The sequence below is a fragment of the Arachis hypogaea genome, chromosome 3 (genome assembly GCF_003086295.3).
Source record: "Arachis hypogaea cultivar Tifrunner chromosome 3, arahy.Tifrunner.gnm2.J5K5, whole genome shotgun sequence".
NCBI lineage: Eukaryota > Viridiplantae > Streptophyta > Magnoliopsida > Fabales > Fabaceae > Arachis > Arachis hypogaea.
In genome coordinates, this window is record NC_092038.1 from 137865347 (window position 1) to 137888689 (window position 23343).

The 23343-nt window shown below is 32.4% G+C and overlaps 2 protein-coding genes and 2 long non-coding RNA genes across 7 annotated transcripts; 3 read left to right on the forward strand and 1 right to left on the reverse strand.

The window, feature by feature from the left end:
- Positions 1-4106: 4106 nt before the first annotated feature.
- LOC112734369 (serine/threonine-protein kinase SAPK2) lies at positions 4107-6899 on the forward strand. Of its 2 annotated transcripts, none has more exons than XM_025783643.3 (9): positions 4107-4520; positions 4604-4678; positions 4778-4879; positions 5129-5182; positions 5274-5366; positions 5460-5552; positions 5649-5753; positions 5861-5959; positions 6212-6899. In XM_025783643.3, the coding sequence occupies exons 1-9, from the start codon at positions 4401-4403 to the stop codon at positions 6509-6511; spliced, it is 1041 nt and encodes a 346-aa protein (XP_025639428.1). In that variant the 5' UTR covers positions 4107-4400; the 3' UTR covers positions 6512-6899. The 2 variants fall into 2 exon arrangements, with proteins under 2 accessions (XP_025639428.1, XP_025639430.1); XM_025783645.3 differs by having other exon boundaries at positions 4245-4520; positions 4622-4678.
- Positions 6900-8785: 1886 nt separating this feature from the next.
- On the reverse strand, positions 8786-11699 carry LOC140182348 (uncharacterized). The gene is made up of 2 exons (XR_011877973.1): positions 11528-11699; positions 8786-11376 (listed from the first exon to the last, which is right to left on the reverse strand). It is a non-coding gene; the product is annotated as an uncharacterized lncRNA (long non-coding RNA).
- Positions 10245-11695, forward strand: LOC140182346 (uncharacterized). The gene is made up of 2 exons (XR_011877972.1): positions 10245-10650; positions 10838-11695. It is a non-coding gene; the product is annotated as an uncharacterized lncRNA (long non-coding RNA).
- Positions 11700-14052: 2353 nt separating the features above from the next.
- LOC112734371 (uncharacterized) lies at positions 14053-23093 on the forward strand. 3 transcript variants are annotated; one of them, XM_025783648.3, is made up of 17 exons: positions 14053-14438; positions 14710-16182; positions 16420-16548; positions 17139-17457; positions 17553-17619; positions 17725-17846; positions 17956-18022; positions 18119-18167; positions 18275-18360; positions 18538-18788; positions 18888-18943; positions 19572-19657; positions 20057-20149; positions 20745-21069; positions 21315-21835; positions 22233-22467; positions 22555-23093. In XM_025783648.3, the coding sequence occupies exons 3-17, from the start codon at positions 16491-16493 to the stop codon at positions 22779-22781; spliced, it is 2562 nt and encodes an 853-aa protein (XP_025639433.1). In that variant the 5' UTR covers positions 14053-14438; positions 14710-16182; positions 16420-16490; the 3' UTR covers positions 22782-23093. The 3 variants fall into 3 exon arrangements, with proteins under 3 accessions (XP_025639433.1, XP_025639432.1, XP_072084620.1); XM_025783647.3 differs by having other exon boundaries at positions 14091-14438; positions 16406-16548; XM_072228519.1 differs by having other exon boundaries at positions 14108-16182; positions 16406-16548; positions 16998-17457.
- Positions 23094-23343: the final 250 nt, after the last annotated feature.

The following is a 23343-nucleotide window of genomic DNA, read 5'->3' on the forward strand; positions in this document are numbered from 1 at the left end:
TGAGAAAAGTTGAAAGAAGCAAACTTTTATATTACGAAAATAATGATAATAAAAATAATATGGGGTATAATTTAATGAGTCTAAGAAATGTAGAGAAATAGAGATTTTGTCGTTATAAGACTATTCTCATATTTATATTTTTTACACAAACTAATCTTAATCTTTATTTGATTGTAACCGATTGATACATCAGAAGACAGCTGAATAAAAACAAGTAATTGTTTTCTTTTCATACACAAAGAAATTGAGTTTGACCTCAATTATGCTTCTAAATAATTTCTCTCAACTAAAAATAAAAAAAAACCGACACATACACTGTATCAAAGGATAATTTTATAAAATGTAACTACGATTGAATAAACGTGTAAAAACTGAAGTGAAAATATGAGATTGAAAATCCCAACTTCAAAAAATAGTTGGAGGATATTCCTTTATGCATTTTCTCTTTTGTATCACAAAACGAAGAGATAGGGACATTTTCTTTTAAGTCACAGTAATGCCCCATTTGTTAATTAGAGCATGATACATGAATATAAAGACTTATTTAAGTGATTTTTTTTTTAAATTGAGTTATTTTTTAAAAATAAATATAATTTTATATTTAGATATTTTATATAAATTTATTTTTATTTATTAATTATATTTAAATATAAACAAATATTTTTATTTATTTATGTAAAAAATATGTAAATTAAATTTTTTAAAAATATTTTTATTTTTTAATATTTTTATTTTATTATTAAAAAGTATCAAATATACTTAAAAATAAAAAATAATTAACAAAAATATTTTTTTAATAACTTGATGATGTCCAAACAAATTTTAAATTTTTTATGATTTATTTTTTATCTTGCTCCAAAATTGAGAAACAATAAAAATAAGAATAAAAGAATTATTTTTTTTATTTTATGTTTAATCTTCAGTCTATTATTTTTATACTTTTATTTTCATTACAAGTATCAAACAATGCCTCAAAAAAAAAAGTACTCAAACACTTGTTAGTTCAAAGAAAATAAAAATAAAAATAAAAATAAAAAGTACTCAGATCCGTTAATGTAGAAAAACATGTTCATTTTAGGATGGAAGCTATGATCTGATGTACTCTGAAATGGTTTTGTCTAAAAATTCATGAAGGAAGGAAAGAATTGATGACTCATGAAATACTCGATCATGATACATAGAAAATTACAGAAATTATTTTTAATATAGAGATAAAGATAATGTTTTAATTGAATATTAACATTTAAAACATATTATAGTATTATGAATGTGTAAAAAATATTGATATAATATATAAAAATGTGTTGCTGCAATTTGATATGTGTTTAATATAATCTGTGTGTTAATTTTTTACTTGTAAAATTCATTCACTTGTAATTACATCAAATTAAATAAGTGTATTTATATTTTAAAATTATATATTAAAATATAAAAAATACTAGAAATAAGTATATTTATATATAAATAATTAATTTAATAATTAATGAATATTTATACTCATAGTAATATTAAAGAATTGTGAGATTTTTAAAAAATTAATAATATCTAATGTTCTTATAATAAATATTAAAATTTTATCAACTGAAGGAGAAAAAGAGATATTAGATTTGTGTTTTGTTTCAGTGTCTTTTGTATAATAAATGCTTTATGGATTAATATTTTTTTTAGAAGCAATTTTTAAATAGGTATCTTTCAATTAGAATACCAAAATAAATAATATATTCTAACGTGGCAAAACAGTAATATCTAAATAAAATAATTTAAAAAGAATAATATTTTGATAATAAGTAAAAATTATGGCATATTAGTTAAAAGATAAAAAAATAAAATGAGTGAATAAAGGAGAGTGGAGAGTGAATTTATTAATTTTATATTAAAATTTTATTTTAATTGCATTAAAATAGAGTGGTATATTATATATTTTAATTATTAAATTAATATTATAATTAATTTTAATTGAAAAATTTTATGTAATATACTTTGATTATTAAATTAATTAATAATAATATATAAAAAAAAGAGCAAAAAAAGCTTTTTTTTATTCTGAAAAAATTAATTCAATTATAATAAAAAATATATAACATATTTTAATTATAAAATTAATAATATATAATAATTTTTTGTGGTTGATTTTTTGCATGTATGTAACTTTTTTGGTGTCAGATAAATATAATTGTGATGAATTAAAAGTGTAAAAATTAAAGTGAAAATGTGAGATTGAAAATTCCAACTTCATAAAATAGTTGGGAGGAATATTTCTTTATGATTTTTCCTTTTATGTCATAAAAGGAAGAGATAGGGACTATTTTCTTTTAGGTGACAATAATATTTCATTTGTTAATTATAGCATCATAAATAAATATAAAGACTTGTTTTGATGAGTTTTTTTTAATTGAGTTATTTAAAAAAATTATATTTAAATATTGAATATAAAAATTTTTATTTATTAATTATGTTTGGATATAAATAAATATTTATTTATTTATTATGTAAAAAATATTTTTTAAATAAAAAATATTAAATATGCTAAAAAATAAAAAAAATTATTAACAAATTATTTTTTCAATAATTTAACGTTACCTAAAGTTCTACATCTTTTCATAATTTATTTATTTTATTTTTTCTAAAATTGAAAAACAATAAAAATAAGAATAAAAGAACTATTTTTTTATTTTATGTTTAATCTTCGGCCTATTATTTTTATATTTTTTTATTTTCGTTACAAATATCAAACAATGTGTCAAAAAGTACCCCCAAACACTTTCAATTTAAAGAAAACAAAAACAAAAATAAAAACCTTTGGATTGATTTGTTTTTTAGGGGAAAAACCAAGTATATTAAGAACATCCCATAAAGTAGAAAGGCTTGTTCATTTTAGGATAGAAACTGTGATGTGATGTACTGTAAAATGGTTTTGTCTAGAAATTTACGAAGTAAAGAAAGAATTGATGAGGCACGAATATAAAATATTCAATCATAATACATATAAAATATATATTAAAATATAAAAAATATATTAAAAATAAGAGTATTTATATATAAATAATTAATTTAATAATTAATTAATATTTATACTTATAATATATTATAGAATTGTAAGATTTTAGAAATAAATTATGTCTTAATCTTTAATTTTTATTCTAAAATTCTAAAACTAATAATATCTAATGTTTTTATAATAAATATTAAAAATTTTATCAAATAAAAGAAAAAAAAAATAGATTTGTATTATGTTTTAGGGTCTCTTGTATCATGAATATTTTATGGATTAATATATTTTTTTATTAGAAGCACTTTTTTAGATAGGTGTCTTTTAAGTTTTAATTAGAATACCAAAATAATAAATAATACATACTATATAGTATATATCGTGGCAAAATATTTTGATAATAAATAAAAATGATGGTATATTAGTTAAAAAAATGAAGAGAAATAGAGTAAGCGAAGAAAAGAAAGTGATTTATTAATTTTAAATTAAAAGTTGTATTTAAATTGTATTAATAATATATAATTGTTTTAATTTAAATTATAATAAAAAATATAATGTAATATATTTTGATTATTAAATTAATAATTAATAATATATAATAATTTTTTTGTGGTTGATTTTTTGTACCTATATGAAATATTTTGGTGTCAGATAAATGTAAGAGTTGGTTGTTGTGTTCTTTACTGTTTAAGATTTCCACTTCTCCCGATCGCTCCAGTCGCGGTTTTGACCGTTGAAATGGGAGAAGGCAGAACCGCAGAAGTAGTAGTAGAAGCAGTGAAGCACTGAAAAGTATAAATGAATGAATGAGAGAAGGTTGCTTCAGAGAAGGGGTAAGTGGCAACTAGAGTAGGGCAGGGGTCCCCATCCCTTACCGGATTTTCCTTAATCCAACAATCAATTGCCACGTCGGACCAATTCTTACATTGCATTATTTTCCCTTCAAAGCTTCCTCACTCTCCTTATTCTACATGTTTTCCATCCCTCATGCAACAATTATACCACATGAAAGAGAAAAAAAAAAAAGTTTACTTTCCTGAAAGTTCAGACTTAGAGGTGCAAGTGGCGGTATTAAGTTACTATTTGTTTTATATAAATGGTAAAATGTTTGTATGCAGAGGTTTGCACATTGGAATTTGTAGGCCATAAAAAAAAAAAAAAAAGATGCGATACTCCACGCAAACACTTAATATTTACAGAGAGTTGTACTACTTATGCAACTACAAAGCCAAGCACATACAAACACTGATCAATTCCCAACGAAATTATTACTTACCTCAGCTCACACAATATTATATTGCTATTTCAGTTAACACCATAACTGGTTGTTCTTAATAACAAGTTTAAGTAGTAGTAGTAGTATTAGATTTCCAAACTTTCAACATTGGAACGAAGAAGTTCTCTGTCAACCATGGAACGTTACGAGGTAATCAGAGATCTCGGTTCAGGGAACTTCGGTGTAGCAAAGCTTGTTAGAGAGAAATGCAGTGGTGACTTCTATGCTGTCAAGTTCATTGAGAGAGGCCTCAAGGTTTGTTCTTTTCTCTTCTCTTAGCTTCTTAGTTGACTTGTCATCATCACGGCTTAGAATTGTGTGTGTGATTTGATTTGCAGATTGATGAGCACGTGCAGAGGGAGATCATCAACCATAGGTCCTTAAAGCATCCCCATATCGTTAGGTTCAAAGAGGTAATCATAGAACCATCTTCGTTTTAGGATTCAATCGGTGAAATCTCAGACTCAGAGGCGTAAAGTATTCAACTTGATTTGATGGGTTGTTCATGGCAGTTGCTACTTACTCCAACACATCTTGCCATAGTGATGGAATATGCTGCTGGAGGAGAACTATTCGAGAGAATATGTAGTGCTGGAAGATTCAGCGAGGACGAGGTAGATCATAATCATCATCATCATCATATCATAAAATAAAGAAAGCTTCAGTGCTTTTGTCTATGAGGCCACTATATTAGTATTCTAATTCTTTTAGTATACATAAACAGTGACGCAAGGGCATTTTTCAATAAACAAGACAACTTAGTAATATAGTACTACTATTTCTCCTTTCTCATCAAACATAGTACCTTTTTTTTTAGAATATTTCACACCTTAAATTCTTATTTTGTTTGCAACTTTGCACAGGCAAGATATTTCTTCCAGCAGTTGATTTCTGGAGTCAGTTATTGCCATGCAATGGTAACCATTCTTGCTCAAGCCCAGTATATTATTATCCAATGAAGATTTTCAATTTCATTGTGATTGAAGATGTAAAATAATTTGCCGGCAGGAAATTTGCCATAGAGATCTCAAGCTGGAAAACACACTTTTAGATGGAAGCACAGCACCAAGGCTTAAAATATGCGACTTTGGTTACTCAAAGGCAAGAAACTTGTCACATAATTTCAATAAACATGTTTCATGTTTCACTCGGAAACCCTCTAATATTGTTTTTTATTTTTCCATCTTGTTTCAGTCTTCTGTTCTTCACTCGCAGCCAAAATCCACTGTAGGAACCCCTGCATATATTGCTCCAGAGGTCTTGTCAAGAAGAGAATATGATGGAAAGGTAACTCATCTGCTTCTTCACTTTTTTGTCTGTCGAATTATGCTGTTCTCTTGTTTGGCCACGAATATGTGCTATGATGTTTGGAAAAATGATTAGGTTGCAGATGTTTGGTCTTGTGGGGTGACCTTGTATGTGATGCTCGTTGGTGCTTATCCTTTTGAAGACCCAGACAACCCAAGAAACTTCAGAAAAACTCTTCAGGTTTGTTTTTATTGGATTCACAAATATTCTCTTTATTTTGCTTCTTCAATTTAATTTAACAACTCACACAATTTATTAATTTTTTTTTTGTGTGTAATTTTTGACAGCGAATTCTGAGTGTCCACTATTCTATTCCAGACTACGTTCGTATAAGCAAAGAGTGTAGACACCTTCTATCTCGAATATTTGTTGCCAACCCTGAAAAGGTACCATTATTTGTGTTAGTCTCATAAGTCCATAACATTTTTGTTTTAATAAGACGGTTACTTCTACAGAGACGTCTTTACGTGAAGATAGTATTGTGAACTATTAGATAGTCTGACATATTTGGTGGAATATGTTTGATTTAGTTCACAATACTATCTTCACAAGAAAATGTCTTTGTGGGAGTAGCCACCTAATTAACCCTGAACAATGATGTCAACCTTTTATGTGTTACATGATTGATGATAATGCAGAGAATTACCATACCAGAGATAAAGATGCTACCATGGTTCCAACAGAACCTACCACTAGAATTCACGGATGAGGGTGCAGGTAGGCTGCAAAATGTTGGTGGGAACCATGATGATGATAGTTCAATTCAGAACGTTGAAGAAATATTATCAATAGTACAAGAGGCTAGGAAGCCAAGTGAGGATAACCCAGAAGAAGCTGGTGGGCAGTTTGTTGGGGGCAGCATGGACCTTGATGATATTGATGTAGATGCTGACATGGATGATATTGAAACGAGCGATGATTTCGTCTGCACTTTGTGACTTGCAAACTTTGCACTTTGCCAATGCAATACCATACATCAGATCAGACTAAAGTTCTCTCTCAAGAAAAGTAGTTTAAGATAAGATGGTGTTCCTTTTCCTCAGCCTTAACGGGATAGGCAAAAGGGAATCAAACTAGACTAAAGCTCTCTTTATAAAATAAATAAATAAATAGTTTCCTTTGATTGGAAGTTGCTTGTAGTGGCTAGAATCGTATAGGGGGATTTTACTGGTTTTTCTTGCTTTCCCACTTTGCAAAACAATAATCCCACTATATTGTAAGATATGCTTATCTTATGTGTATTATGTATAATAATACTTGGTACTTGGGGGTTCTGTACCCGAAATATATTATATCAGAATCTTGAGTGTTTTATAAGGATGCAAATGTTTTTTCTTTATATAATTCTATTCAACTGATGCAACATTATATCCGGTTTGAAGATACTTATAATTTTAACAGAAATAAAAAGAAAAAAAAGGGAAAAAAGAAAAGCGAAATTGTTTGTGTTTGCGTGCTTTGTCCTTTTTGCAAATGTGCTATGATCCGTTCACATTTGAGAAAGAACAAAGAAGTGAACTATCACTGTCATTATATATCAGGCACTCGACAAATGCGCCAAACAACACAAGTATCTGATACGAATGATTTTCCATGCTGCACGGTAGTATTAGACATTTGCCGCAACTATGGATATCTTATTTTAATTAGAGATTAGAGATACTATCTTGTCAAACTTTGTTGTTCGATCATAACAGCAACATAATCATGATTAGATACCTTATTACACTTGATTTTGTGAACAAATTTTGCTCGTAAGTTTGAAACTTGTTTTATAATATTTTGATTCAATTTTGTTAGGTAGACAATAAAAATGATGAACAAGGTAAACAATGAGTTACGTTCCAAACCCATTAAACATGAATAAATTTAATTAATTCAAAATTTAAATTTTAAAATTAAAATTAACTTCTTTTTTTAACCTATTATTTACGTTGTAAGAAAACCGTTATTTTTCTATACTTTTTTATTTTGATTTGATACATTTTGAGTCTATTGATGAGAATGCATTGGACTCAGAAAATTGTTGGTATAAAAATGAAGAAGAACCTCATAAAGAGGATAAACATTTTGACCCCTGTCCAATAATTCCAATCACCAAAGATGAATTTGAGGAGTGGTGTAAAAAAATATAAGATTAATGTAAGAAATATGGATCGTGACTATTTTTTGGTTCACTCTACTGATGAAGAAGATTATAACTATGCGCTCGTAGAAGGACCTTGGATGATAGCAGAACATTACCTAATTTTCAGAGATGGAGGCCTTTCTTTATCTCATCTGAGAATGTCGTCAAGAAGATTGCCGCCTGAATTCGTATTCCGAACCTGCCGATTGAGTTATACAATCATCGTTTTCTCAGGAGAGTAGGCTCAACCCTAGGTATTATGCTTAAAATTGATCGTGCAACCTCCGTTCACTCTCGGGGACAATTTGCAAGAATTTGTGTTGAAGTGAATGATGTGAGAATTATTGTCAGTCTAGAAATTTCTTAATAGAAAAGGAACTTCGTTGTGAGCATAGTTCCAAACCAACTAAGAACTCTCAATCAAATTTTAATAATTTGGTTGTCACATGTACAAACCCTAATAAAAATTAACAAAAGTATTCAAATATCGGATCGTCTCACAAGGAATTGCAATGAAGTACTCAATTATTGGCTATAAAGATGCAAGGGGGTTTGATTTGTAATTGGCAAGAAAAGTAAATAACAAGAAAGTAAATGACAAGAACTAATAAAGAAAGAGAAAGAACTATTGGCTAGACATGGGAATTGAGATCACCATCCTTGTCTACAAACCATGTATTGACAATTATGAGGGACCAACCCATTTAGTCTACTTCTATGCTTGAAGTACGTATAATGTCTACTTCAACGATTGAAGTACGTCAAATAGGCTTGATCAACATCAATCCATAAGTCATAACCTAGCTACTAATTGACTTAGTAGTAGGCTAGTGTCAATGGTTATCAAATTGACCACTAAAGGTTCTCAAATCACCAATTCAATGAGACCCAATGACTCAAGGTCACTCAATTCCCTTAGCCTAGGCCAAGAGTAAAGAAAACTACTCTAAAACTAGTGAAAGCATTTTAACAAACACCTAGTGTGCAATAAAAGTAAACATCACAAAATGCAAGAATTAATAAAAACTATAACTAACAAAAGCAAGAAATCAACAATAGTAACTAAGATCAACATAAAAAGACATGGAAACATAAAATTGCATTAAAAGAAAATTAAAATCCAACAAAGGTTCATAAACATAAAAGTAATAAAATAAAGGAAATGACAAGTAAAACTAAAAGAATAAAGATGTAACAACAAGAAATTAAAAGAGAAAACTAAATCAAAACAAGAATTAAAAGTTAGATCTAAGAAAATTTGACCTAGACTACCCTAAATTCTAGAGAGAATGAAGAGCTTCTCTCTCTAGAATTCTAACCTACAACATGATGAAAACTATTCTATGGCTCCCCCATTCCCTTGCAATCCTTGGGTTCATAAGCATAAAAAATGAGTTGGATTTGGGCCTCTTTGAGCTCAGAAATCGCCTCCTGCGTATTGCCTTTAGTGAGGTCACATGCAGCTTGTCACGCGTACGGATGGGGAACGCGTACGCGTCGCATTGCAAAATTCCTCTTCACGCGTGCCGGTGAGTGACGCGTGCGTGTTCGCTGGCGAACCTCCTTCTCACGCGTACGCGTGGATGACGCGTGCGCATGGCCTTGAGTTCAGCAAATCCTCATTTTTTCACGAATTCTCTATTTTTTTCATGCTTTTGCTTCATTCCTTCAACCCAATCTTTGCCTTCTAATCCTAAAATCACTTAACAAACATATCAAAGTATCGAATGGAATTAAAGTGAATTAAAATTAGCGATTTAAAACCCTAAAAAGCATGTTTTTACTTTTAAGCACAAATTAGGAGAAATTCACAAAACCATGCTATTTCATTGAATAAATGTGAGAAAAGATGATAAAATCCCCTAAATTAAACACAAAATAAACCACAAAATTGGAGTTTATCAGTGATCCTATCAATAAAACTAATTCCAAGAATCTTTGTTCTTGATCATACTCTAAATGTTGAATATGAGGGATTACATCTTTTATGTTTTACGTGTGGTAAATATGGCCATCAATTGGATCATTGAAGTGAAGTCAAGACAACAAGGTGGTGCCGGAGAACACATCCACAGCGGGCAAGGGTGGTAGTACATCATCTACTGAAGGCGACGGCGTGAACCACATTAGAAATGGTGGTCAAGAGGCCCCATAATCGGTGAAAAAAAGCAAGTAAATCAAGATCCTGCGGAATTTGGACTTTGAATGATGGTAAGAAGGCGAGTAAGAAAAAATTCTAACACGAAAATTAAGGGTGCTAATAATAAGAAAGGATCTTCTTCTAATTTGGAAGCTAGAAACTCTAACGGATCACATTTTATTATTCTTAATGAGGAATATACTGAACAAATCTACGAGGAGATTGTGCATGAGGAGCTTTACGTAGAGGAATCCATGCAAAATGGACCAGATATTAGAATGGAGCAACATGGGCCTTGTACTTTAACGCCATATAAAGCCCATAAAAAAATGAAAGACCAATCCAAAGATAATAAGAATGGGCTAAATGGGTTAGGAAAAGTGAACAAAGATAAAATAAAGACCAAACTAGTTCAGAGTCATACCTTGGTGCCCTCTGACTCAACATCTGCTCCTCCTCTAACTGAGAAAGTGAGCTCGAAAAATTTAGAGAAAGAAGCCATGGAGTGTGAGAACCTTCACAAAATGAGTATCATAGAAAGGAAATAGTGGGAAGCTTTTGAAATTGGAAAGATCATAAAAGAAGGCATGGCGAAGCAAATGGCATCGTCCTCCTTCAACAATCTGAAACTTTTTCAACATGCTATGATCACTAATGTGAAGGAAATGGCTGCAAATTGTCAAGGAAAGAACCCAACTAATCCCATGATTGAAGATCCAGGATCATCAAAAAACAGTGAGGGTAACTCTAAGGAGCTCAGTTTGAGCTTGACCAATGGGAAGCTACACTCTACTTGAACTGCGTCTTTGGTAACATCTTTTTCCTATTTCTTTTAATAATTTTCTTAATCTGGAATTGTTGTAGTGTTGGTGGAAGTTCTTTTACTACTTCAATTAGAGATATTAAAAGAGTATCATGTTAATTTTTTAGGTTTTTTTGAAATTCATATTAGTGGGGATAGAGGACTAATATTAGAAATAAATTACCTTTTGACAGTTGTTTTGTAGAGGAATTTAGAAGATACTCTGGAGGTATTTGGTGTTTGTGAAATTTTGATGAATAGATAGTGGATATTTTGCCGAATCATCAACAATTCGTGCATATGAGAATGCTAAGAAAGGACTTACAACCATGGGTTTTTACTAGAGTGTATGGAAGTGATCTCTAGAGACTACATAGAAAAGAACCCTGGAAGAATATGGGGGAGCTAATTTCGCAGAATAGTCTCCCTTGGTGTCTGGTTAGGGATTTCAATGCGCTGATACATAATTTTAAAAGACAAGGAGGAGCAACTATTCAGTTTAATGATGCGTGTGTTGAGTTTCAGGAGTGTGTTTCTGATTGTGGACTTTTAGACTTGGGATACTCAGGATATCCCTTTATCCGAAAGAGAGGAAATTTGGTGGAAAGATTAGATCGTGGTCCGAGCAACATGGATTGGCAGATCAAATTTTCGAAAGCTAAGATAAAGCACTTACCTATGTTAAAATCTGATCATGCTCCTTTCTATCTTCAACTCTTTACTGCTCCTTCACCTAACAGTGGGCAAAGACCAATCAAATTTTTAGCATCTTGGTTATCTCATCCGGACTTTAATAATATAGTTTCTAATAATTGGAAAATGGAAAATAATTGGTTCCGAGGTGTGGCAAACTTTTAAGATTCTCTTAGAGTATGAAATTCTACCGTCTATGGAAATATCTTTAGAAGGGAAAGCAGGATTCTAAGAAGATTGCATGACATTATGAATAACTTGAGTGTGAATCACAACCCTTATCTAGAAGATCTCAAAGTTACTCTTTGAAAATAATATGAAGAGCTCCTTTTCTAATAAGAAATGTTAAAGTTTCAAAAGTCTAGATGCAAATGGATAGAGTATAATGACAGAAATATTAAATATTTTCATGGTACCACTATGACCAGAAGAAGGAGGAACAAGATTACTTCTTTGCAGGATGAGGGGGTAATTAGATACATGATAGTCACATTCTTGATGACGCACGAATATAATATTCAATCATAATATATATAAAATATATATTAAAATACAAAAAATATATTAAAAACAAGTGTATTTATATATAAATAATTAATTTAATAATTAATTAATATTTATACTCGTAATTTTTAATTTTAATTATAAAATTTTAAAACTAATAATATATAATGTTTTTATAATAAATATTAAAAATTTTATCAAATAAAAGAAAAAAAAAGATTAGATTTGTATTCTGTTTTAGCGTCTCTTGTATAATGAACATTTTATGAATTAATATATATTTTTATAAAAACACTTTTTTAGATAGGTGTCTTTTAAGTTTTAATTAGAATGCCAAAATAATAAATAATACATATTATATACTATGGCAAAATATTTTGATAATAAGTAAAAATGATGGTATATTAGTTAAAAAAGTTAAGAGAAATAGAATAGGTGAAGAAAAGAAAATAATTTATTAATTTTATATTAAAAGTTGTATTTAAATTGTATTAATAATATATAATTATTTTAATTTAAATTATAATAAAAAATATAATGTGATATATTTTGATTATTAAATTAGTAATTAATAATAATATAACGGAAATAGACTAGGTAGAAAAAAAGGTCAATGAGTTATAGTTCAAATAATATAGTTTTTTCATACTCATTTAAGAGGTCGCGGATTCGGGCCTTCTTATTTTTGGTAAAAAAAATGCAAGAAAAAACTTTGTATAATAATTTTTTTGTGGTAACTGAAATTAAAAGAGAATTTTTAGTGATATTTTGTAGACAAGTCAAATTTTATTTTTGTACGATAAAAAAATTTTAAAGAAGCAAACTTTTATATTACGAAAATAATGATAATAAAAATAATATGGGGGTATAATTTAATGAGTCTAAGAAATGTAGAGAAACTCTAAATCCTAAACCTTAAACAGAGACTTTGTCGTCATGGGGCTATTCTCATATTTACGTTTTCTACACAAACTAGTCTTAATCTTTATTTGATTGTAACCGATAGATACACCAGAAGACAACTGAATAAAAATAAATAATTGTGTTCTTTCTATACACAAAGAAATCGAGTTTGACCTCAACTATGCTTCCAAATAATTTCTCTCAATTAAAAAATAAAAAATAACTGACACATACATTGTATCAAAGGATAATTTTATGAAATGTAATTGTTATGGATTAAACGCGTAAAAACTGAAGTGAAAATGTGAGATTGAAAATCCCAACTTCATAAAATAGTTGGAGAGACATTCCTTTATGTATTTTTCCTTTTGCGTCACAAAAGGAAGAGATAGGGACCATTTTCTTTTACGTCACAGTAATGCCCCGTTTGTTTTTATAGCATGATATATGAATATAAAGACTTGTTTGAGTGATTTTTTTTAAATTAAATTATTTTTTAAATATTTTTTTTAAAAATAAAAAAAATTAGGAAAAATTCACAAAACTATACTATTTCATTGAATAAATGTGAGAAAAGATGATAAAATTTCCTAAATTCAACACAAGATAAACTACAAAATTATGGTTTATCAGTGAACCTATCAATAAAGCTAATTCCAAGAATCTTTGTTCTTGATAATACTCTAAACGTTGAATATGAGGAATTACATCTTATATGTTTTACGTGTGGTAAATATGGCCATCAATTGGATCATTGAAGTGAAGTCAAGACAATAAGTGGTGCCGGAGAAGACATCCACAGCTGACAAGGGTGGCAGTACATCATCTACTGAAGGCGACGGCGTGAATCACATTAGAAATGGTGGTCAAGAGGCCCCATAATCGGTGAAAAAAACAAGTAAATCAAGATCCCGCAAAATTTGGACTTTGAATGATGGTAAGAAGGCAAGTAAGAAAAAAATCTAACGCGGAAATTAAGGGTGTTAATAATAAGAAAGCATCTTCTTCTAATTTGGAAGCTAGAAACTCTAACAGATCAAATTTTATTATTCTTAATGAGGAATATACTGAACAAATCTACGAGGAGATTGTGCATGAGGAGCTTTACGTAGAGGAATTCATACAAAATGGACCAGATATTAAAATGGAGCAACATGGGTCTTGTACTTTAGCGCCATATAAAGCCCATAAAAAATGAAAGACCAATCCAATCTCTCCACAAGATTCTTCAACCGAGGATTGGAAAAATTTTTCGAATAAGTAAGAATGCTAGTAATAATAAGAATGGACTAAATGGGTCAAAAAAAGTGAACAAAGATAAAATAAAGACCAAACTAATTGAGAGTCATACCTTGGTGCCCTCTGACTCAACATCTGCTCCTCCTCTAACGGAGAAAGTGAGCTCGAAAAATTTAGAGAAAAAAGTCATGGAGTGTGAGAACCTTCACAAAATGAGTATCATGGAAAAGGAATAGTGGGAAGCTTTTGAAATTGGCCTCCTTCAACAATCTGAAACTTTTTCAACCGGCTATGATCACTAATATGGAGGAAATGGCTGCAAATTGTCAAGGAAAGAACCCAACTAATCCTATGATTAAAGATCCAGGATCATCAGAAAACGGTGAGGGTAACTCTAAGGAGCTCAGTTTAAGCTTGACCAATGGGAAGCTACACTCTACTTGATCTGCGTCTTTGGTGATATTTTTTTCCTATTTCTTTTAATAATTTTCTTAATCTGGAATTGTTGTAGTGTTGGTAGAAGTTCTTTTACTACTTTAATTAGAGATATTAAAAGAGTATCATGTTAATTTTTTAGTTCTTTTTAAAATTCATATTAGTGGGATAGAGGACTAATATTAGAAATAAGTTGCCTTTTGATAGTTATTTTGTAGAGGAATTCAGAAGATACTCTGGAGGTATTTGGTGTCTGTGAAATTTTGATGAATAGATAGTGGATATTTTGCAGAGTCATCAACAATTCGTGCGTATGAGAATGTTAGGAAAGGAGTTACAACCATGGATTTTTACTAGAGTGTATGGAAGTGATCTCTAGAGACTACATAGAAAAGAACCCTGGAAGAATCTGGGGGAGCTAATTTCGCAGAATAGTCTCCCTTGGTGCCTGGTTGGGGATTTCAATGCGCTGATGCATAATTTTAAAAGACAATGAGGAGCAACTACTCAATTTAATGGTGCGTGTGTTGAGTTTCAGGAGTGTGTTTTTGATTGTGGACTTTTAGACTTAGGATACTCAGGATATCCCTTTACCCGGAAGAGAGAAAATTTGGTGGAAAGATTAGATCGTGATCCGAGCAACATGGATTGGCATATCAGATTTCCGAAAGCTAGGATAAAGCACTTACCTATGTTAAAATATGATCATGCTCCTTTCTATCTTCAACTCTTTACTGCTCCCTCACCTAACAGTAGGCGAAGATCATTAAGATTTTTAGCATCTTGATTATCTCTTCCGTACTTTAATAATATAGTTTCTAACCATTGGAGAATGGAAAATAATTAGTTCCGAAGTGTTGCAAACTTTTAAGATTCTCTTAGAGTATGAAATTCTACAGTCTATGGGAATATTTTAAGAAGGGAAAGCAGGAATCTAAGAAGATTGAATGGCATTATGAATAACTTGAGTGTGAATCACAACCCTTATCTAGAAGATCTCAAAGTTACTCTTTGGAAATAATATGAAGAGCTCCTTTCCCAAGAAGAAATGTTATAGTTTCAAAAGTCTAGATGCAAATGGATAGAGTACAATGACAGAAATACTAAATATTTTCATGGTACCACTATGGCCAGAAGAAGGAGGAACAATATTACTTCTTTGCAAGATGAGGGGGTAATTAGATACATGAAAGGGTCCAGATTCTGTTGCTTGGGCGCTAATATTTGATGGGACGTTTAGCCTCAAATCAACCTACAACTTTTTCAATAAAATTATCCTAGATTCATATCAGACTTTCAAGGTAGTTTGGAAATGGTGCAGTCTGGAAAGAATTCGTTCCTTCTTGTGGCTAGTTGCTAACAATGTAATCCTAACGAATGTGGAAAGAAAGAAAAGACACTTAGCAACGAATGCCAACTACCCCAGATGTAACCGTTAAGAAGAGAACTCTTTACATGTTCTCAGATATTGTTTCTATGCCAAATCTGTGTGGAGTTTCTTGAAACCTCATGAGGTTGTGTTCGAATTCTTTAACCTCAGCCTCAAGAATTTGTTCACTCGGAATGTATCAGCAAGAAGTGACTAGGCTTGTAAGTTTTGAGTTACTATCTATTCTCTTTGGTTCTGTTGTAACTCTTTTATCTTCGAAGGAAAAAGGGTGAAGCCGACTGTTGCGGCGAGTTCAATTAGAGCACGGAGCGATAAAATTCTACGCACCATGAAGTTTCGATCCTCTTTGCATCGTACCAGGAAGAAATCATTTGGGTAAGTACCTATTGGATTTTTCTTGCAACCTAGGGAGGTGTTTGATTACTTATGCGAAACTACGAGAGATTGCTAAAGGGCTTAGTATTATTGTTACTCACAACTTCCAGTACCTTATCATTGAGTTGGACTCCTGGTCAATTATAAATTTTATCAATAAAAGCTGCTTGAATCTGCATCCTGTTAAATTTTTGCTGAAAGGCATTAAGATCCTGGTGAGTAGGTTACATCATGTAGGTTGGAAGTATAGCTTGAGAGAAGCTAATACTGTCGCAGACTCTTTTGCTAAGAAAGGGAAGAATCTTCTCATGGGAACTCACATTTTTGAAAGACCCCCGCCAGATACTCTTCAGACTCTATCATCCGGTATGAGTGAAAATTTTAGAATTAGAGATTCTTAGGGTGTGTTTGGTCTGTATTTTTATTTTTTGTTTTTATTTTCAGTGTTTTTTATTTTATAGATTTTGTGAAGGAAAAAGTGAAAATAATAAAATTATGTTTCTTGTTTTTATCTCCTATTTTCACTATTTCTTTTATAAAATCCAAAAAAAAATTCTAAAAATAAAAACAGAAAATAAAAGCGCAAATCAAATGCCCTTTAATTTTTGTTGTTTGGGTTTCTAAACCCCTTTTTCCTCCCAAAAAAAAAAAAAGAAAGAAAAAAACTAAACATTACTATGAGTTTTGCTTTTTTCTTTTTTGCGAATTACTGTGAGTTTTGATAATAAAAAACAAAAAGGTTTGTTTTCGGACCCTACCCAAACTTATATGGCCTTGGAAGTTTGGGCTGTAACTCAGTTGGAAAGAAAATACAGGTCCATGAAAAAGTCCAAATAGTCGCCTAGCGGTTATTTTCTAAACCCTACGGGAAAACCAGTACCGCAATTGGCTGCCTTGTGTTGTGCGCGTGAGCCAGACTCAGTAGCAGTTACTCACTTAATCTTACTCGAACGCAGAAGACGCAGCAGTAAAGACCGTTATGGGAGGCGGCGGGAGAGGAGGCAGGTCTCGCACTCAGAGAAAACACTTCCGTCAGAGCCGAGACAATGTCTGGAAGCGTTCCAAGTCCGATCCAAACGCCAACAGCAGCGCTCCCTCCAACGACCCTAACGATCCCAATCCCAATCCCAATCCTACGTGGACTCCTTTCGCCACTGAAAACGCGTCCTTCGATGCCTACTACAAGGGCCAATGCATAGTCGAAACCACCGAGTGGGATCAGTTCGTCTCTGTTCTTAGAACTCCCTTGCCCGCTACCTTCCGAATCAATTCCAGGTAAATAACACTCAAACTCTCTCTCTCTTCTCATTTCCAATCCCCGCTCTCCAAAACTTCTTGAAATGGGAATTCCTATGTTTTTCTGATTACAGTAGCCAGTTCGCCGACGACATTCGCTCGCAACTCGAGAATGACTTCGTCCATTCTCTTCGCGATGAGGTACGCTACATGCAATATCCGCTGCTATTGTTCTATCCATTGCGTCGTTGTTCTTTCTTTCCCTTTTTTTTAATCGATTTTGGTTGTGTCTTGTGTTGTTTCTAGGTTGCCGAAGGGGTTGAGAGTGAGACTGAGGCTATTAGACCTTTGCCTTGGTATCCTGGAAACTTTGCTTGGCATTCCAATTTTTCTAGGATGCAGCTCAGGAAGAATCAAACACTTGAGCGGTATGTCGATTGTGTTCATCTACGACTTGTATCTGAATCTGAGGGTTTTTTATTAATAGAATCTAGTCATTATTTAGTTGTCGCTGATTTTTCATTTACAATCTTGCAGCTTCCACGAATTTTTAAAGCTAGAAAATGAAATTGGAAACATTACAAGACAAGAAGCTGTTAGTATGGTAGGTCATTTCAAAAACTATTTTGATCTTTTCTTTTATTTTTGGAGTTCTCTATGATTTAACTAGTGTCATACTAATGCTTTTTTTGCAATACAGGTGCCTCCCCTCTTCTTGGATGTGCACCCTGATCATTTTGTTCTTGACAGTAAGCAACTTCTAGGATACCAAGTACTCTTTGTTGTTTTTACCATCACTATTTTTATAGGACTGAAAATTTTCATTGTTATAACCTATCTCCTTGCTTTTGTTCAGTGTGTGCTGCACCAGGTTCGAAAACTTTCCAATTGCTCGAGATTATTCATCAGTCAACTAAAGTAGGATCACTACCTGCCGGAGTGGTATGTGTTCTTTTTAGTTAAATGCTTCTTTGTTGATAATTCATTTTTACTTTTCAATATCATTGGTAGTTAATGATTAGCAACATCTTATTTGATTTGCTAGACTTATATGATTTGATCTGTCCTGATTGGGTAAACGGCATATGCATAATTTGTTTTTGCGTCTTTCTTAATTAGGTTATAGCAAATGATCTTGATGTCCAAAGATGTAATCTTCTCATACACCAAACGAAACGAATGTGCACAGCCAACCTTATTGTCACTAATCATGAAGCCCAGAACTTTCCAGGATGCCGTTTAAATAGAAACCATGAAGTGATGGAGCCAGATCAGCATATAGGCCAATTGTTGTTTGATCGTGTTCTGTGTGATGTCCCATGCAGTGGGGATGGAACCCTTCGTAAAGCACCTGATCTCTGGAGGAAATGGTAATTTTCATTCCTCTGTCAGCTCAACTTTCTTTAACTGCTGTATTATTTTTGTAAGACATCCACCCCCCCCCCCCCCCCCGCTTTTTTTTTTTGCAGGAACACAGGGATGGGACATGGGCTTCACCCCCTACAAGTTATAATTGCTATGCGAGGTACTATTTGACTGTTTCCTTTAGCATGTGTATTTTAGAGGTTGCCATTGTCAGACTTGCATTGTGTTTTCTGATAATGTGCTGTTACCGTAAACTCTTACCCCTCTGTTACCTGCCTCTGTCATACATGTTAATTGAACTCAGCTAGACTTATCTGACATAGCTACTAGGATTATTTTCAAAACTTCCATGGTGACTCGGGCTACTTTATTCCATTATAAACGGAACATTATGAGTGAGTGAAGCTACTGATGCTTTCTGATTAAGTTCTCCATAAAAGATTGTTCTGCTGTCCTTTCATCAGTCTCTGAAAGAGAACATTTTACTTCTTTTTGGAGCAAGAAGGATCCAACCAGCAATGAATGAGTGTGTCCTGTGTGATGCATGTCTAGTCAAGTTCCTTTTTCGCTTTTTGACCTGAACATGAACGTTATACTTTAGGCTAAGGAATATTTGTAACCGCTTTGTCCTTCTTCTTTGTTTCTATTACTTTTTAAGATAGATTACTGGGAGTAAAAAACTACTTATGTTTACTCTATTAGCTGAATATAAAAAATGAACTAGGGTTTGTGAGATTTAGATTGGAAGATTACTTTGGCAGTCTCAGCAGCTATATTGATTTTGTCAGGTTTATCTTTGCTTAAAGTTGGTGGTAGAATGGTTTATTCAACTTGCTCAATGAATCCTATTGAGAATGAAGCTGTGGTTGCAGAGGTAACTACTATTGATGCTCTGTTCTTCTCTTCTTCTTCTTCGTCTTTCCTTTTTTTTTTTTTTCCAATTTTTAAGTTGCAATCATACTATGTAATTTTTCAGATAGGTGGATGTGTATTCCATTGGCTTAATTATTTAATTAAATGCTAAATTTATGGATATCATAGATAAATTTTTATAACATTTTCTCAACATTTGAAAATGTGATTTAAATATCTATGAAAGCAAGTGCACTGCATCTAAAGGCTAAAGCTCTAAAAATAAGTGGCAATTGCTAAATACCTAGGAAAGCAAGTGGCATGCTAGCTGTTACAAACACTTGGCCATCCCTTACTCGCAATTAATTTTATATGGTAAGTAGCTCCAGCTAATTCTTTTTCCTTTTCTATTGTGTTTCAGGTCTTGCGGAGATGTGGTGGGTCTGTTAAACTTGTTGATGTATCTAGTGAGGTTCCCAAACTTATTTGTCGCCCTGGTCTCAAGACATGGAAGGTTTGTGTTTGCTGTGACTTTTTTTTTTTTGAGAAACCAGAGTTTTGGTATACATGTAACACTAAGAAACAAATATTAAATCTACTAGTGCTGCTAATCCCCTAAGTTTTTGCAAGTATCTCACCTCTCTAGAGTCTAGATTGAGGAAGATAGACCCCCTCTTATGTCAAGTGATGTGACAACCTGAAGGGTTTTGAAGGAAAATTGTGGGTTTGGGTAAAAAATTTATGTAACCTCAATGTCTTTTCCAACTCATGAGACATCTTGGCTGAAATATATGTTTCATCAACTACAGATGTTACTTGCTGTTTGGTCTTGGAATGATAAGAAATGAGAATGAGGCTATAGTGAATGCTTTATTTTTAAACATGAGTTGGATGTTGATCTGGTTATTTCCATATTCATGTGCATGGTGAAGAATAATGTTTCAAGCTTTCTGCACAGAAAATTTGTATCTTTATATAACTTGAACACTTGTGCTATTGGTTTCTGTATGTGAATTCAGCTTGTGGCTTCAAAAATAGAATGGTTTGATCTTGATTTTCAATAGTTTGGATTTACAACGTTGTGAAGCCTTACCATTTTGGGAATGCAGGTATATGATAAGGGCACTTGGTTGGCGTCTTACAAAGATGTCCCTAAATATCGTAGGAGTATAGCGCTTGCTAGTATGTTTCCTTCTGGCAGCAGCTTTCATGAATCTGTTGACAGTGATTGTAATGTTGAAATGGGATATGATGTTACTGATGGTGTTGGTGAAAATTCTGAAGATGGTGTTCAAGAAATGGTTAATACTGTGGTGCCTGATTCTGCTGAGGTTTCTGATTTCCCTCTAGAGCATTGTATGAGGATAGTTCCTCATGATCAGAACACTGGAGCCTTCTTCATTGCTGTACTGCAAAAAGTTTCTCCTTTGCCAGGTAGATTGTGTGATACCCTCTCTCTCTCTCTCTCTCTCTCTCTCTCTCTCTCTCTCTCTCTCACACACACACACACACACACACACACACACACACACACACACTGTAAGAAGGTGATTGGGAGTGCTGGCTAACATGGAAATGACATGTTTTTCTGGTTGTCATTTCTGCCTTGTATTTATTTTCATCAACAAAGATTTTTGCTTACCACGATGGGTTTCTGATTGATTGTTTCTTTCTTGCAGCGATTCCGGAGAAATCCAAAAAACGAATTGGTAAGCCATGTGCGGAACCATCAAACACTCTTGAGGGTGAACGACTGTTGCAGGTTGATTCCTTAGAAAGTGCACAAGCTGTCCTTGAAACAGTTCCAGAAGAAAACGTAAATGGCCATGAACCCCCTGCAATAGATGTGGAAGTTAGCCCTGTTACATGTGAAGAAAAGAATTCCAAGGAAACACAGGAAGCCCATAATGTAGAGAACATGACCAAGGTTCCTGGAAAAAGGAAGCTACAAATTCAAGGAAAATGGAGAGGTGTTGATCCTGTTGTCTTTTTCAAAAGTGAAGCAATTGTTAATAATATAAAGGATTTTTATGGGATCGATGAGCATTTTCCATTTGATGGTCATCTTGTTACAAGAAATGAAGATGCAAGTCACGTGAAAAGAATTTACTATGTCTCCAAGTCAGTCAAGGATGTTCTTGAGTTGAACTACTCAGTTGGGCAGCAGCTTAAAATAACTTCTGTCGGTCTGAAGATGTTTGTAAGTATATTTTATTGTCAATCAAGAAATATTGGTGATGTTTTGCTGTTTATTATTATTTAATGTGGTTGATTTGCTTACCACCCATGCTCCAAATTTTAAATGCAACTAATGAATAGAGGTGATAATGATAATGATAATACATTTAAAATTACTTAAGGGAAGCCCTGAGATGTGGCAACATTATAATATTAGGGGGTGGCACCAATATGGTTACTTGGTTATGCCAAGCCAATCCCCATGTAGGAGTTAGTTCCACATCCAAATAGCATTGTGAACCCATCCCTTGTAGTTAGAAATATTTATTGGTTAGAAAGGAATTAACTTCTTCTTTAAGTGAAAAGAAAAAGAATTATTTCTTTGGAATAATTGATATATACCTGCCCTCATCATACAGGAAAGACAATCAGCACGACAAGGTAGCTCTGCACCATGTTCTTTCCGGATATCATCTGAAGGATTGCCTCTTATTCTCCCACACATAACAAAACAGATTCTGCGTGCATCTCCTGTAGACTTCAAGCATCTTCTTGAGAATAAAGATGTAAAATTTGAAGATTTTGCTGATGCTGAGTTTGGTAAAAAGGCTGCAAGCCTAATGCCAGGTTGTTGTGTACTAATTTTGGGTAAAGGTATTGTCACCATCCTCAGGCTAAAGATAAGGTTAAATACCCTTCGACATAGATGTTGATTTACTTTGATATTTTCCTCTTCTACAGGGAACGAGGTTGGCACAGAGCCCATCCAAGTGGATGACTCAACAATTGCAATTGGATGCTGGAAGGGTAGGTCAAGATTGAATGTGATGGTTACCGCAATGGACTGCCAAGAACTGCTTGAAAGGCTTGTAATACGACTAGGCTCAGAAAATGGCTCGTCAGTGCATGTGGTCAAATCTTCCATTGATGTGGAAGGTATAGTAAGTAGTACAGGAGTTGAACGGTAAGATTGATGGTGATGCTATTCCTGTTAAAGTTACTGAGGGTTAAAAGTGACAGGTTGACGGATATTTATTACTAGGTTCGAACAGCATTTATGGGAAATCGTGATTTTTTTCCCATCATCCACAAAACGTGAAAGATGATTTAGCTGTTTATTTTAGTTAGCCTTTGTACTTTCATACGAATCCACAAACTTCAATTCACATTTGTATTGGTATAATCTATAGCTTTTAAGGATTACAGTTATAGGAAACTTTGTTGTTAACGCATCGAGATTATTGGTTAGATCGAGATCTCTCCCATTTTTTTTCTCTCAATCGATTGGTACATATATATTTATTGAATTTTACCAGAATTCGGGTGGCAAGTATTTGCCCATATAGCAAATCTTGTTTAATCCCGGAAGGAAGTCTCATGTCAAGTCTTATATGCTCGTAATGCTGGTCTTGTAAATTTAATTTTTATAAAGAAGAATACTAAAGATCATCAAAATTTATTATTTTTGATCATTAGTTAATTATTAATATTTAAAAATATAAGATAAAATATATTATTAGATTATTAAAT

Excerpts from the sequence above, each read along its gene's own strand:
- LOC112734369 (XM_025783643.3), top strand. The coding sequence starts at position 4,401 with ATGGAACGTTACGAGGTAATCAGAGATCTCGGTTCAGGGAACTTCGGT. Across the intron at positions 4,521-4,603 it reads TCATTGAGAGAGGCCTCAAG|ATTGATGAGCACGTGCAGAG; the intron begins GTTTGTTCTTTT and ends TTTGATTTGCAG. Across the intron at positions 5,754-5,860 it reads ACTTCAGAAAAACTCTTCAG|CGAATTCTGAGTGTCCACTA; the intron begins GTTTGTTTTTAT and ends AATTTTTGACAG.
- LOC112734371 (XM_025783647.3), top strand. The coding sequence starts at position 16,136 with ATGAAGTTTCGATCCTCTTTGCATCGTACCAGGAAGAAATCATTTGG. Across the intron at positions 17,620-17,724 it reads TCCATTCTCTTCGCGATGAG|GTTGCCGAAGGGGTTGAGAG; the intron begins GTACGCTACATG and ends TGTTGTTTCTAG. Across the intron at positions 18,168-18,274 it reads TGATCATTTTGTTCTTGACA|TGTGTGCTGCACCAGGTTCG; the intron begins GTAAGCAACTTC and ends GCTTTTGTTCAG.